Source organism: Mobula hypostoma, chromosome 11, assembly GCF_963921235.1.
Source record: "Mobula hypostoma chromosome 11, sMobHyp1.1, whole genome shotgun sequence".
Taxonomy (NCBI): domain Eukaryota; kingdom Metazoa; phylum Chordata; class Chondrichthyes; order Myliobatiformes; family Myliobatidae; genus Mobula; species Mobula hypostoma.
In genome coordinates, this window is record NC_086107.1 from 113,575,523 (window position 1) to 113,588,378 (window position 12,856).

A 12,856-nucleotide genomic window follows, 5' to 3' on the forward strand; every position below is an offset into this window, starting at 1 on the left:
GGTTATCCCTCTGAACTGAGGCGGGTCGGTGCTCAGGCCTCACTGTGGGAAGTCGGGGAAAATTTTCAAATGTTATACGTTCAGAAATGTCTAGGGTGTGGTTATATGTCTTGGTTTACTGTTGAGAAGGGATTGCTTACTGTTTGGTTAGAAAAGGAGAGTGCTTTTTTTCTACTAGAGAAAAATGCAAACTGAATTGGTAAAAATAATTTCCAATAATGTTAATGGGGTTTTGAATCCAATTAAAAGAAATAAGATTATGTCTAAATTGAAAAAAGAGAGGGCACAAATAGCTTTCCTCCAGGAAACACATATGAGCCAATCTGAACATGGAAAATTAAAAAGAATGGGCTTTAAGCATGTATTTTATTCATCATATAAATTGAGTCACAAAAGAGGGGTAGCTACTTTAATATCAAGTACTCTTAATTATGAACATATTTCAGAGACTAGAGACAAAGAAGGACGGTTTGTAAAAATCACAGGAAGAATAGAAGGTACAGAAATAACATTGCTGAATGTTTATGCTCCTCCAGGTAGTGAATGGTCATTTTATAGACACATTTTTGACCTAATGGTCAGTTCTCGAGGGGTAGTAATTTGTGGAGGGGATTTTAATATTAGATTAAATCCTATATTAGATTCTTCAAGAATAGTTACTCAGAATAAACCTCTGACTCGGAAAGTGAATTCATTGATGGAGGAGTTGGGAATTATAGATGTCTGGAGGGAATTACACCCTACTAGTAAAGATTATACATATTACTCTTTCCCTCATTCAGCCTATTCAAGGATAGACTATTTCTTTATCTTTAATACAGATAGACTCAGGATAAAAAACTGTAATATTGCAACAATTGATCTGTCGGATCATAGCCCAGTCTCTATGTCTCTAAACCTGGAAAGGAAAATGAGGAAAACACTATGGAGGCTAAACTCACATATACTTAATAACCCAAAAGTAATGGAGAGATTAAGGGGAGAAATCAAAGAATATCTAGACCTTAATGACACGGGAGAAACATCACCAGTGATTTTATGGGATACATTGAAAGCTGTATTGAGAGGGAAAATTATTTCCATTACTACTCACATGAAAAAAATCAATGCACAAAAATTAGCAGACCTTCAAGGAAAATTAAAACAACTTCAAGTTGGAGATAGCAACAAAAGTAATTCAAATCGAAAACAGGAAATTAGGAAATTGCAAAGTGAAATTGATGATATTTATACGTTGGAAACTCAAAGAAATTTTCTTTACCTGAGACAAAAGAATTATGAAGTAGGAGGTAAATCAGCTAGATTATTAGCATATAAATTACGAAAACAACAAGCAGACAATACAATTCATAAAATAAAGAATCCAAAGACAAAGCTTGTGGAGAGTACAATAGGGAAAATTCAAGAGGGTTTTGAAACGTATTATCGAGAGCTGTACTCCCAACCCCGGGCCCCCAGTGAGCCCTATATAGACAGTGTATTGAATTTTTTAGATCTACCTAAACTTACAGATTTACAAAATGAAAGTTTATTAGAACCAGTAACTGTCAAAGAACTGAACGTGGCCATCTCTAGGTTAAAGGCTGGAAAGTCCCCGGGTTCTGATGGGTTTACCTCAGAGTGGTACAAGTCCCTGAAGACACAGTTAGCCCCATTACTACTTAACACCTTTAATTGGATCTTGCAGAGAGGAGAAACTCCACCTTCCTGGAGAGAAGCGATTATTTCAGTTATTCCTAAAGAGGGTAAAGATAAACTAGAATGTGGCAATTATCGGCCAATTAGTGTTCTTAATTTAGATTACAAACTATTTACATCTATATTAGCGCGCAGATTGGAAAAGCTTTTACCTGGCCTAATCCATTTAGACCAGACTGGATTTATTCAACAAAGACAAACACAGGACAACATAAGGAGAACTCTGCACATATTAGAACAGGTTAATAAGAACGAGACAGAGACAATGGTAGTAGGATTGGACGCTGAGAAAGCTTTTGATTCGCTTAGTTGGGCATTCCTATACAGAGTGTTAGGAAGATTCGGCTTTCAAGAAAGGTTTATTAAAGTAATTCAGACTCTGTATGACAGCCCAACAGCCCAAATTAAGATAAATGGGGACCTCTCTGACTCCTTCATTTTAGAGAGAGGCACTAGACAGGGATGCCCAATTTCTCCTCTCCTTTTTGCACTATATATTGAACCACTTGCCCAACTAATAAGACAGAGCGAAATTGTAAAAGGTATCAAGGTGGCAGGGATTGAACAGAAAGTGGCGTTATTTGCAGATGATGTTTTGGTCTATCTGAGTGAACCAGAAAAATCATTTATAGGATTGTTTACACTGTTGGATGACTTTGGAAAATATCAGGTTATAAAATAAATGTAAAGAAAACGCAGGTTATGTCCCTAAATTATACACCATCCAAAAAATTGCAGGATACATACGATCTTAAGTGGGAAGCTAAATCATTAAAATATTTAGGAATAACCCTGCCGAAGGATCTTTCAACACTGTCACAGGTAAATTATGGGCCATTAATCTCAGAGATAAAAGCAGATATGCATAGATGGAATCTTATCCCCTTTTTAAGTTTAAATTCAAGGATAAATACTATAAAAATGAATATTCTTCCTCGGTTATTATATCTTTTCCGTACTTTACCAGTGGAGGTGGATGATAATCAATTCAGGGAATGGGACAAATGGATTTCCCGCTTCATTTGGCAAGGAAGGAAACCTAGAATTCGATATAACACCTTACAGTTAGGGAAAGAAAGAGGAGGTATGGTTCTTCCTTGCCTGAGAAATTATTTTTATGCCTCATAGATAACCCCTCTGTTATATTGGTGTAATAGGGAATATAAGGCTAGATGGAAGGAAATAGAATTTGGATTAGTTGACAGTTTTCCTCTTCAGGCCTCAATAGCTGACAAAGGATTGATGGCCCAGTTGGAAAAATTTAATAATGCTTGGATAAATCTTACATTAAAAGTATGGCAGAAGGTGGTTAATTCATGTGGAATTAATAACATGCTAAAACTCTTTAGATGGTGTGCATATGATACCGAATTCTTTCCCAACAGAGGAGATAAAAGATTTGAGCTATGGATAAAGAAAGGTCTTACAACCTACCTCTCATTTATAGATAAAAGAGTATTACAAAGTTTCCAAATCCTGCAGGACAAACATGGCCTAGAACATAATGACTTTTTTAGGTACCTTCAAATACGAAACTATGTTAACCAGAGTTGTAGATATACAGACCTATCAACAGTAGAATTAAGAATTTTTCAAGATTCTGAATTTGGCTTGCAGTTTAATACCTAGTAAATCAGTTTCTCGCCTATATAATGCACTCTCCCATGCTAAAAATGTAAATACACTGTATATTAAAGAGAAGTGGGAGAAAGAAGCGGGGTTGGTACTTTCAGAGGAGGCTTGGGGGGAAATCTGCAGCTTTCAATGGTCCTCGACTAATTCTTTGACTTGGAGAGAACATTGTTGGAAAAACATTATAAGATACTTCAAGACCCCATATCAGGAAAAATATAAAGATACAAATGTGATGTGTTGGAGAAGGTGCGGCTCCAAGGAGGCAAATCATTTTCATATTTTCTGGGATTGCCCTAAATTAAGTCTATTTTGGGAAGGTATTCATAGAACATTAGTTAAGGTACTTAGGTCCCAGATACCTCTGAACTTTGAGACGCTCTATTTGGGGCATGTATTGTTCCTTGAACAGAAGGAAGATATAAAGTTGCTGCAGGCCCTCTTAGCGGCAAGTAAGAAATCAATCACTAGAAAATGGCTAAATCCAATACCACCTACATTAGAAGATTGGTACGAAATTATCTTGGAAATATTTAAAATGGAAAAGTTGACCTACTCCCTGAGAACTCAAAAAGAAACATTTTATCAAATCTGGAATAAATGGATTGAATATATAACCCCAATGCGAGCAGACTTTAGATGACTCTCCTAATGATTTATATTGCTCTTCTCATCAACACAGTAATATTGCTAACGTAAGCACCCCTAGTCTAAATGTTTGTTGTTTTTTTTGGAAAATAGAGAATTATCACAAGTAAAGGGAAAGATTTGGGAAAGGGATTAAAAAAAAATGAAAAAATTAAGTAAATAAGTACATAGGGATTGGATAATTATGTCTGCGGGCAGGAACAAGCACGAACAAATTGGGATATAAACACCTACAATGGTTGGTATATAGGCTTGTATGCAACATTTTGGACCAGTGGAAATGGTCCAGAAGGGTTGTATGGAAACTATTATTACCATTTTTCTTAACAACTAATTTCATTACTTAGCCTAATAGGTTAGATTTACTACAGTACATAATTATCTATTTAAATGTTTATTTTGCATTTATATCATCTCAATGTGTACTTAAGAATGTATAAATAATTGTAGTTTTATACATATAAAAAAATGGAAAAGGTTATATGTGTGAAAAAAGTACATGATAATTGTGAACTCCTTATCCAAATAAAAATAATATTAAAAAAAAAAGAAAGTTACTGTAGCCTCCTGGTAAGCCCCAGGCTCGCTTTCGTCTAGGGGGATCAGCCTTCGGCCCCGCCAAACTGGGTAATCAAGTTTGTGTGGATGCTGTGTGATGTACCCCACACCGCCAATTAACAGACAGCACACAATGTACGATTTACAGATTACACTTTATAGATCTTACTGGAACTATGTAATTAACAGAGATACTATATAAAAGGAAAGTAAAAGGCGCCCAACTTATCAAAGTTCAACCACTTCATGCACAACCGTTGGAGCTCACGGACTCCCTTTTGCTGATCCTCCTTCGCTAGTCACCCCCAGGGCCCCCGCCCCGAGCCCAGGCCCAGCGGGTCCGGCCACCGTCTCCTCAAAGCCACGTCTTCTCTCTTCATCCTCCTCGTACCTTCTCCCCCCGAGCCCACGAAAACTAACAGCTTTCACACAGACGGAAAGAGTAGCATCTACCCCAATTGGTTAGCAAATGAATACAATGCCCGTTATCAGTAATTATAACCCAAACTGGCTGCTACTGTTAACTCAGCAGTTAACATTACAGAGAAGCCATTTTATTAGCCTTAGCAGTAACATAAAAGAAGAAACCCCTTACATTACCAACTAACAAAGGTAAGGGTATTTAGATTGCCACTGTAATTTTTAGAAGAAATGGAGTGCTACAGCAAGGAAACAGGCCCCTTGGCCTATCCGGTCCAAGTCATTCTGATCTTCTACCTAGTCCCATCACCTTACACAAAGGTCATATCCCTCTGGACCCACGTATCCATCTAAACTTTGACGCACCTGGGCCAGTGCTGAGCTGCACAGTCGAACTCCAATCACTCCAGGGTCCCTCGTAGCAGTCACCTTCATTTGGGTTGCAGTACACCTTTGCTCGCATTCGAACTACGTACCCGCTGGACGGTTCCAGGGAGTGTTTTGGCAGGATGAATGACCCAGTGTGCTGGGGAATCTTCCTCACCTTGGAATCCTAGAAGAGGGAAATCCAATGACGTTAACCTTCACCGTGGTAGAAACAGCCCGTATAGACACATTTCATCCAAATAAATCCTCAAATCTCTGTTAGCGATCGTAACCTTCTCTTCCCTCCACTTCTTTGTCAAGGAAGACAAAACGATGAGGCAGATCAATAGGGTGAATGCATGCAGGGATTTTCCCCTCAGCTTGGCTGAATTTGGAACCAGAGGTCACAGGTTAAGGGTGAAAGGTGAAGTATTTAAAGGAACCTTTTTCTTTCAGAGGGCGGTGTGAGTGTGAGATGAGCTGCCAGCAGATGGATGTTCAGTAATAATACTTAAGAGAAGGTTGGATAGGTACATTGATGAGATGCCAATGGAGGACAGGAAGATGGGACTCAGCAGAAAGCTAGACTGACACAGGCCGGATGGGCTAAAGGGTCTCTCTTCTCTTGATCACCCAGCCTCTCCTACATCCACAAAAGTCCCCCCCTCCCCCATCACTTAGTTTCTTCCTCCTTCTCCACCCACTCCATCTGCTTGTCACCTGCACACTCTCCCCACTGGGTCCTCTCCCTTAACTATTCTCCCCTCCCCTATTTGGCTCCATTCTCCACCTGACTATCCCGTCAGATTCCACCATCTTCAGCCCTTTTTGTCAGCTCCCAGCCTCAGTCATTGTTCCCACACTCCCAAGCATCCATCCAAGGACCCACACCCTCCAGCCCATGCTCACTTCTCCCTGCTGCCATCAGGAAGGAGGCACGGGGGCCTCGGGTCCCTCATTGGCAGTTATTACCCTTCAACCATCAGGCTTTTGAACCAATGTGGAGAACTTCACTCAAACTCAACACTGAACTGTCTCCACAATCCATGGAGAGGTAATGGCAAGCAGGCAGAAGAATGGGGTTGAGGGGGGGATGGCTCTGATCCTCCTCCTGTCAATAGAGATGGTACTGCAGGGCTTAGTAGCTAAGACACACGTGAAGGCCAGGAGGTAGACTTGGCCGTCAGAGGTTATTTGAGCTCCATGCCATTGGGAACATCTAATAAGTAGTGGGAGCTTGTCCCCATTACCATCCCCTGGCTATAACAACTTTAAGGAGCCAAATAAATAAATAAACTTCACAGTTTCACCACCTTCCAGCTAAAGAAATTCCTCCTCATCTCTGTTCTAAAAGAACATCCTTCTATACTGAGGCTGCACCCCCAGGTCCTGGACTTCCCCAACAGTAGGAAACATCCTCTCCGTATCCACTCAGGCACACATGATTTCCACTACCATATGCATAAATCCACAGAGCTGCTTGCGCACGCGCACTTGCACTTGCTGATAGAGACGGGGGTGGTGGGGCACATCTGGTTTGCAGAGTGACTGGCGTCTGGTTTTAACATACCTCCCAAGATGCATCCTCCTTCTTGTAGTTGATCTCGTAGTTTAACTTGTACAGATTGGTGGTGGTGTTCCATTCCAGCTGAAATCTCCCGTCAGCCAACTCCTTTGACTTCAAATTGAAAGGGGCGATTGGTTTAACTAATAAACAAAGGATCATAAGTAAGGATTTAATCGATCCACCTATCTCCCTATCTCCTTCTTCCTTTCTTTTGATTTAGCACGGAATCGGCCCTTCACACCGCCCAACGATCCCCACAATTCAACCCTGACCAATTAATGTACCAACTGGTACGCCTTGGACTGTGGGAGGAGACTGGAGCACCCGGAGGAAACCCGGTGTCAGTTGCTGGTTGGCATGGCTCGAAGGGTCAGAAAGTCCTATTCTGTGCTGTATCACACAATAAATAAATAAACTAAAGGAAGGGTTAGGCCACCCAGCCCATCAGGCCTACCCCACCATTCAATATGATCATGGCTGACCAAAGTTCAAAGTTCAAAGTAAATTTATTATCAAAGTACATATATGTCACCTTGAGATTCATTTTCTTGCAGGAAAATAAAAAAAAATATAGAATTTTATGACTGAAGATTGAATAGGTTAAGATTTATTCCCTGGAATGTAGAAGACAGCGAGGAGATTTGATAGTGGTATACAAAATTATGAGTATAGACAGGGTAACTGCAAGAAGGTTTTTCCACTGAGGTTGGGTGGGATGACAACCAGAGGTCATGGGTTAAGGGTGAAAGGTGAAAAGTTTAAGGGGAACACGAGGGGAAACTTCACTCAGAGGCTCGTGTGGGCATGGAACGAGTTGCCAGCACAAGTGGTGGATGCGAGCTCGATTTCAATGTTTAAGAGAAGCTTGGGTAGGTACAAGGACAGTAGGGGTATGGAGGGCTATGGTCCCAGGGCAGGTCAATGTGAGTAGGCAGCTTAAAAGGTTCAGCATGGTCTAGATGGGCCAAAGGGCCTGTTTCTGTGCTGTACTTTTCTATTTCTCTCTGAGTCTACGGAGCATCCCCACTGCAACAACGTGGGAGTTGATAAATCTCTGTATTCCTTGTTCTGACCAGGAACATCTCCAGTGACTGCAAAGATAAAGATTGGCTTTATGTGTCACACGTACATTGAAAAGTACAGAGCATCAACAACCCAACACAGCCCGAGGATGAGCTGGGGGCAGCCCGCAAGGGTCTCCATGCTTCTGGCAACAATATAGCTTTCCCACAACTCACTAACACTAACCTGTCCCTTGGAATGTGCAAGGAAACCGGAGTGCCCGGAAAAATCCCGGACAGTCACAGGGAGAACGCACAGTACAAACCCCTTACAGATAGTGATGGGAATTGCGCCCCAATCTTACAGCCGGCGCATACAGCATTACGCTAAGCGTTACGTCACCCTGACAGCTTGTGAGTGAACTCACTGTTTTTATAAGGCTTGTATCTCATCGATTGCTCTTTGAGCTTCAGGAACACCTCGTATTTCTCCAAGCCCTCCTGGTTAGGCACAGCTATGTTACAACGATGAACCGTGAGGTGTGGGTAAGTGCGGACTATCTCGGATGGCTGGCATTCCTGCGTCCTGGGAAGGAAGAAAGGTTCTAATTAATGAGAAGCTCTGTGTTGTCCTTGTACACAACATGACCAAGCGGCTAAACCTTGCTGAGTTTGACATGACCAGGACAATGGATTACCAAAGTACATGAGATGACACCCTGAGATTCATTTTCTTCTGGGCATTCTCAATAAATCCATAGAATAATAACCATAAATTGGGCGTTCAGTCAATGATAAACAAATAAGCAATACACATCGAGAACATGAGATGAAAGTGAGTCCCTTGGCTGTGCGAACAGTTCAGTGATGGGGCAAGTGAAGTTGAGTGAAGTTATCCCCTCTGGTTTGAGAGCCTGATGATTGAGGGGTGATAGCTGTTCTTGAACCTGGTGGTGTGAGTCCTGAGGTTCCTGTACCACCTTCCTGATGGCAGCAGTGAGAGGAGAGCACGACCTGGATGGTGGGGATTCCTGACGATGGATACTGCTTTCCTGCGACAGTGTTTCATGTAGATGTGCTCAACGGTGGGAGGGCTCTACCCGTGATGAGCTGGGCCCCGTCCACTACTTTTTGTACAATTTTCCATTCAAGGGCATTGGTGTTTCCATAGCAGGCTGTGATGCAGCCAGTCAGTTTACTCTCCACTGCACAACTATGGAAGTTTGTTAAAGTTTTAAATGTCATGCTGGATCTTCGCAAACTCCTAAGGAAGTAGAAGTGCTACTGTACTTCCTTCGTAATTGCACTTACAGACTATGCCAGGACCGGTCCTGTGAAATAATAACAAGGAGAAGTTTAAAGTTGCTGAGCCTCTCCACCTCTGATTCCCTGAAGAGGAGTGGCTCACGGACCTCCGCCTTCCTTCTCCTGAAGTCCATCAGCTCCTTGGTCTTGCTGACATTGGGCAGGAGGTGGTTGTTGTGGCAGTGCTCGGCCGGATTTCCCACCTCCCTCCTGTATGCTGATTCGTCACCACCTTTGATCCGGCCAACGACGGTGGTGTGGTCAGCAAACCTGAACATGGCACTGGAGCTGTGCTTAGCCGCGCAGCGTGAAGTGAGCAGAGCCGTAGCAGAGCTAAGCACACAGCCTTGTGGTGCACCAGATCCCCCGTCTTTCTACGTGTGATGATTCAAGTGCTTGTATATGGTAAATGTTGTGGGCGCACCTGCCGCCACCCTCTCAGGCAGTACTACGATATCCCGAGGAACTTCACAGAAACATCAAACAGTATCAAAGAAAGGCTACAGACCGGTGTAGATGACCGAAAGGCAGCTTTTGAGGATCTTCTAAAAAAGAAGATAGGAGAGAGGAACTGGTGATGTTTAGAGATTGAATTCCAGGGCTGTGAGCCCGGGCGGCTGAAGGCAAGGCTACCAGAAGAAGGAATTAAATGCTGGAATATTCAGGAGGCCAGATTCGAAGGCATGCTCCGATTTCCTCCCACATCCCAAAGATGCACCGGTTTGTATGTAAATCTGTCCCGTGGATGTAATCGGGTGGCGCAGGCTCGTTGGGCCAGAAGGGCCCCTTACCGTGCTGTATCTCTATAAAAAACAAAATTAAATGAAATCATAGAGTCTTTCAGTGCAGGAACTGTCCCTTCAGCCGAACTGCTCCTTGCTGACCCAGATGGCCTTCCAAGCTGGTCCCACTTGCCTGTGTTTGGCCAATTCCCTTCCCATGGAGCTATGGTCTTTTGGTGGAAGCAGATAGTAAGAGGTATTTAGGCAGGGGATGGGGAGATTGGGATCGTATGCAGACACATGGGATTGGAATCAGGATCAGCAAGACATGACGGGCTGAACGGCCTGTTCTTGTGTTCTGCAATTCGGGATCCTTTACTCCCGGTTGAAGAAAGGTCAGTGAGCCCCCTGTTGGGTAAAGGTAACACCAACATCAGCCTGGAAAAATCCAACAAAACTGGGAAGAGGCAGCTGATGCCCCTGGAGGAAACCCTGTTCAAGAGGGAGCTGAGCTACATGAGGGCGACGTCCGCTGGGCCACAGAGAACAAGCGGCGGCTGCGAAAGGGGAGACTGAGCAATCACAATCACCAATCACAGCCGCCACTTACTCTAGCTCGCACTGCATCAGAACACGTGGAACCCAGGTTGGCCTCTACGGCCACCAATAGACAGCCCCTTATGAGAACATCACCCTCGACTCGAGTGATTTCATTACCACTACATTCCAAGCATCTCAACCAGCACTGGATACAGTCATACCTCTGGAACTTTTTCAAGAGCAGGGAGGCAATGGTTGATGGGGAAAGGCGAGCTGAATCACCTGCCCCCACTCTGGATGGTCTCTGATCTTGTATGATGAAGGACGTTTGGGGAGGGGGGTGGGGGTCGTGACCAAATTCGGAGCCAATGTACTTACTCGTTGGCCTTTCCGTAGTGGAGACTGAAGGCGAAATATTTACTGGACTCCTTCAACACCTCCCAAGTGCATTCAATCTGCTGGATCCCGTCGTAGGAACACTGCAGATTTCGTGGCATTATCTTGGCTTCCTCTGTGGAAGGGAGAGGGCAGGTTGTTAGCATCAGATCGCGGGGCAAAGTCTCATTTTGAAACCTGCTCACTGAGGTGGCTTTCCGTCTCCGCAGCGCAGATTTAACCTTCGGCCAGCAGGGGGCAGAGCAGGCCCTCTCTCCCTCACATTGTTTCCCAGCTAAAGATTCACTTTATTTGTCACACGTACGTCGAAACATTGAAACATACACTGAAGTGCATCACTTGCGTGAGCGACCAACACAGCTGAAGGATGTGCTGGGGTAGCCTGCAAGCGTCGCCAGGCTTCCGACACCAACATAGCATGTCCACAATTTACTAACCCGAACCCGTAAACCTTTGGAATGTGGGAGGAAACCAGAGGACTCAGAAGAAACCCCAGCGGTCACTGAGAGAACGTAGAAACTCCTTACAGTCAGAGGTGGGATTTGAACCCTGATCTGCCGATCTCAGGTGACATAGTGTGTTAACGCTAACCGCTAAGCTATTGTGCCCTAGTCCGCTATAGCTTTCAGATTACAGGGCAGATGGGATTGATGAAAAAGCATTGATGGGATGGGCCCACCGGCCTCCTATCATGTTGTAAGAGAATATGAAATTCCCCTTGAATCAGGGGATCCTAACCTGGGATCCACGAACCCCTCAGTTAATGGAAGGGGTCATGGCATGAACAAGACTGGGACCTCCTGCGTTAAATGGACCTTCACATATTATTTATTTACTTGGAGATACAATGCAGCACAGCCCATTCCAGTCCTTTGAGCCATGTTGTTCAGCAATCCCCTCGAAACCCCCATTTAACCCTAACCTAATCACAGGACAATTTACAACCACCAATTGACCTACCTGCTACCTTTTTTAAGACCATAAGATAAAGAAGAAGAATTAGGCTATTTGACCCATCGTGTCTGCTCCACCATTTCCCTCTCAGCCCCAATCTCCTGCCTTCCCCCCCAATATACCTTCATGCCCCAACTAATCAATAATCTATCAACCTCTGCCTTAAATATACATAAAGACTTTGCCTCCACAGCCACCTGTGGCAATGAATTCCACTGATTCACCACTCTCTGGCTAAAAAAATTCCTCCTCATCTTCATTCTAAATGGATGCCCCTCTATTCTAAGGCTGTGGCCTCAAGTCTTAGACTCGCCACCACAGGAAACATCCTCTCCACATCCACTTTCACTATTCGATAGGTTTCAATAAGATCCCCCTTCATTCTTCTGAATTCCAGTGAGTAGAGGCCCAGAGCCATCAGACACTCGTCATGCGATATGCCTTTCGATCCCGGAATCATTTTCGTAAACCTCCTTTGAACCCTCTTCAATGTAAACATATCCTTTCTTAGATTAGGGGCCCAAAACTGCACACAATATTCCAAGTGAGGCCTCACTTTTGAAGAATGGGAGAAAGACCCACCCATTCCTCAGGGAGTATGTTCAGAAGATGCTAGGGTTGAACTCTGAACCCCAACGCCCTGAGCTGTAACAGCGTCACGCTAACCACAACACTACCGTGACGTCCTATAGGAGCAAGTTCCGCAACCTCACCAAACTCAAGGATGTGAACGGTCAGTGGCCCAGGATAACCTGAGGCCAGAGCAGGGCTGAAACGAAGGAGGGATCTCACCTGGCTTAGGGATATTTGTCAGCCACTTGATGGTGAATACCTGTTGGGGTCTGAGATGCTGGATCTAGGCTCAAGAGATAAACTGCTCAGAAATGACACTGTGATGTGAAAAACAAAAAGCATCCAGTGCTCGGCAGCTCTGCGGGTGAAAACGCCTCATTAATGAGAGAGGTCAGAGGAGAATGGCCAGAGTGGTTCAAACTGACAGGAAGGTGACAGTCACTCAAATAACCACGTGTTACAACAGTGGTGTGCAG

The 12,856-nt window shown here is 43.8% G+C and overlaps 1 protein-coding gene across 1 annotated transcript in view; it reads right to left on the minus strand.

The window, feature by feature from the left end:
* The window catches only part of LOC134354132 (interleukin-3 receptor class 2 subunit beta-like), a 71,220-nt gene that overhangs the window by 16,425 nt on the left and 41,939 nt on the right, over positions 1–12,856 (minus strand). Inside the window, 4 exon segments of the mRNA XM_063062931.1 lie at positions 5,323–5,509; positions 6,893–7,029; positions 8,319–8,476; positions 10,836–10,968. Of these exon segments, the coding sequence (XP_062919001.1) occupies positions 5,323–5,509; positions 6,893–7,029; positions 8,319–8,476; positions 10,836–10,968 (615 nt within the window).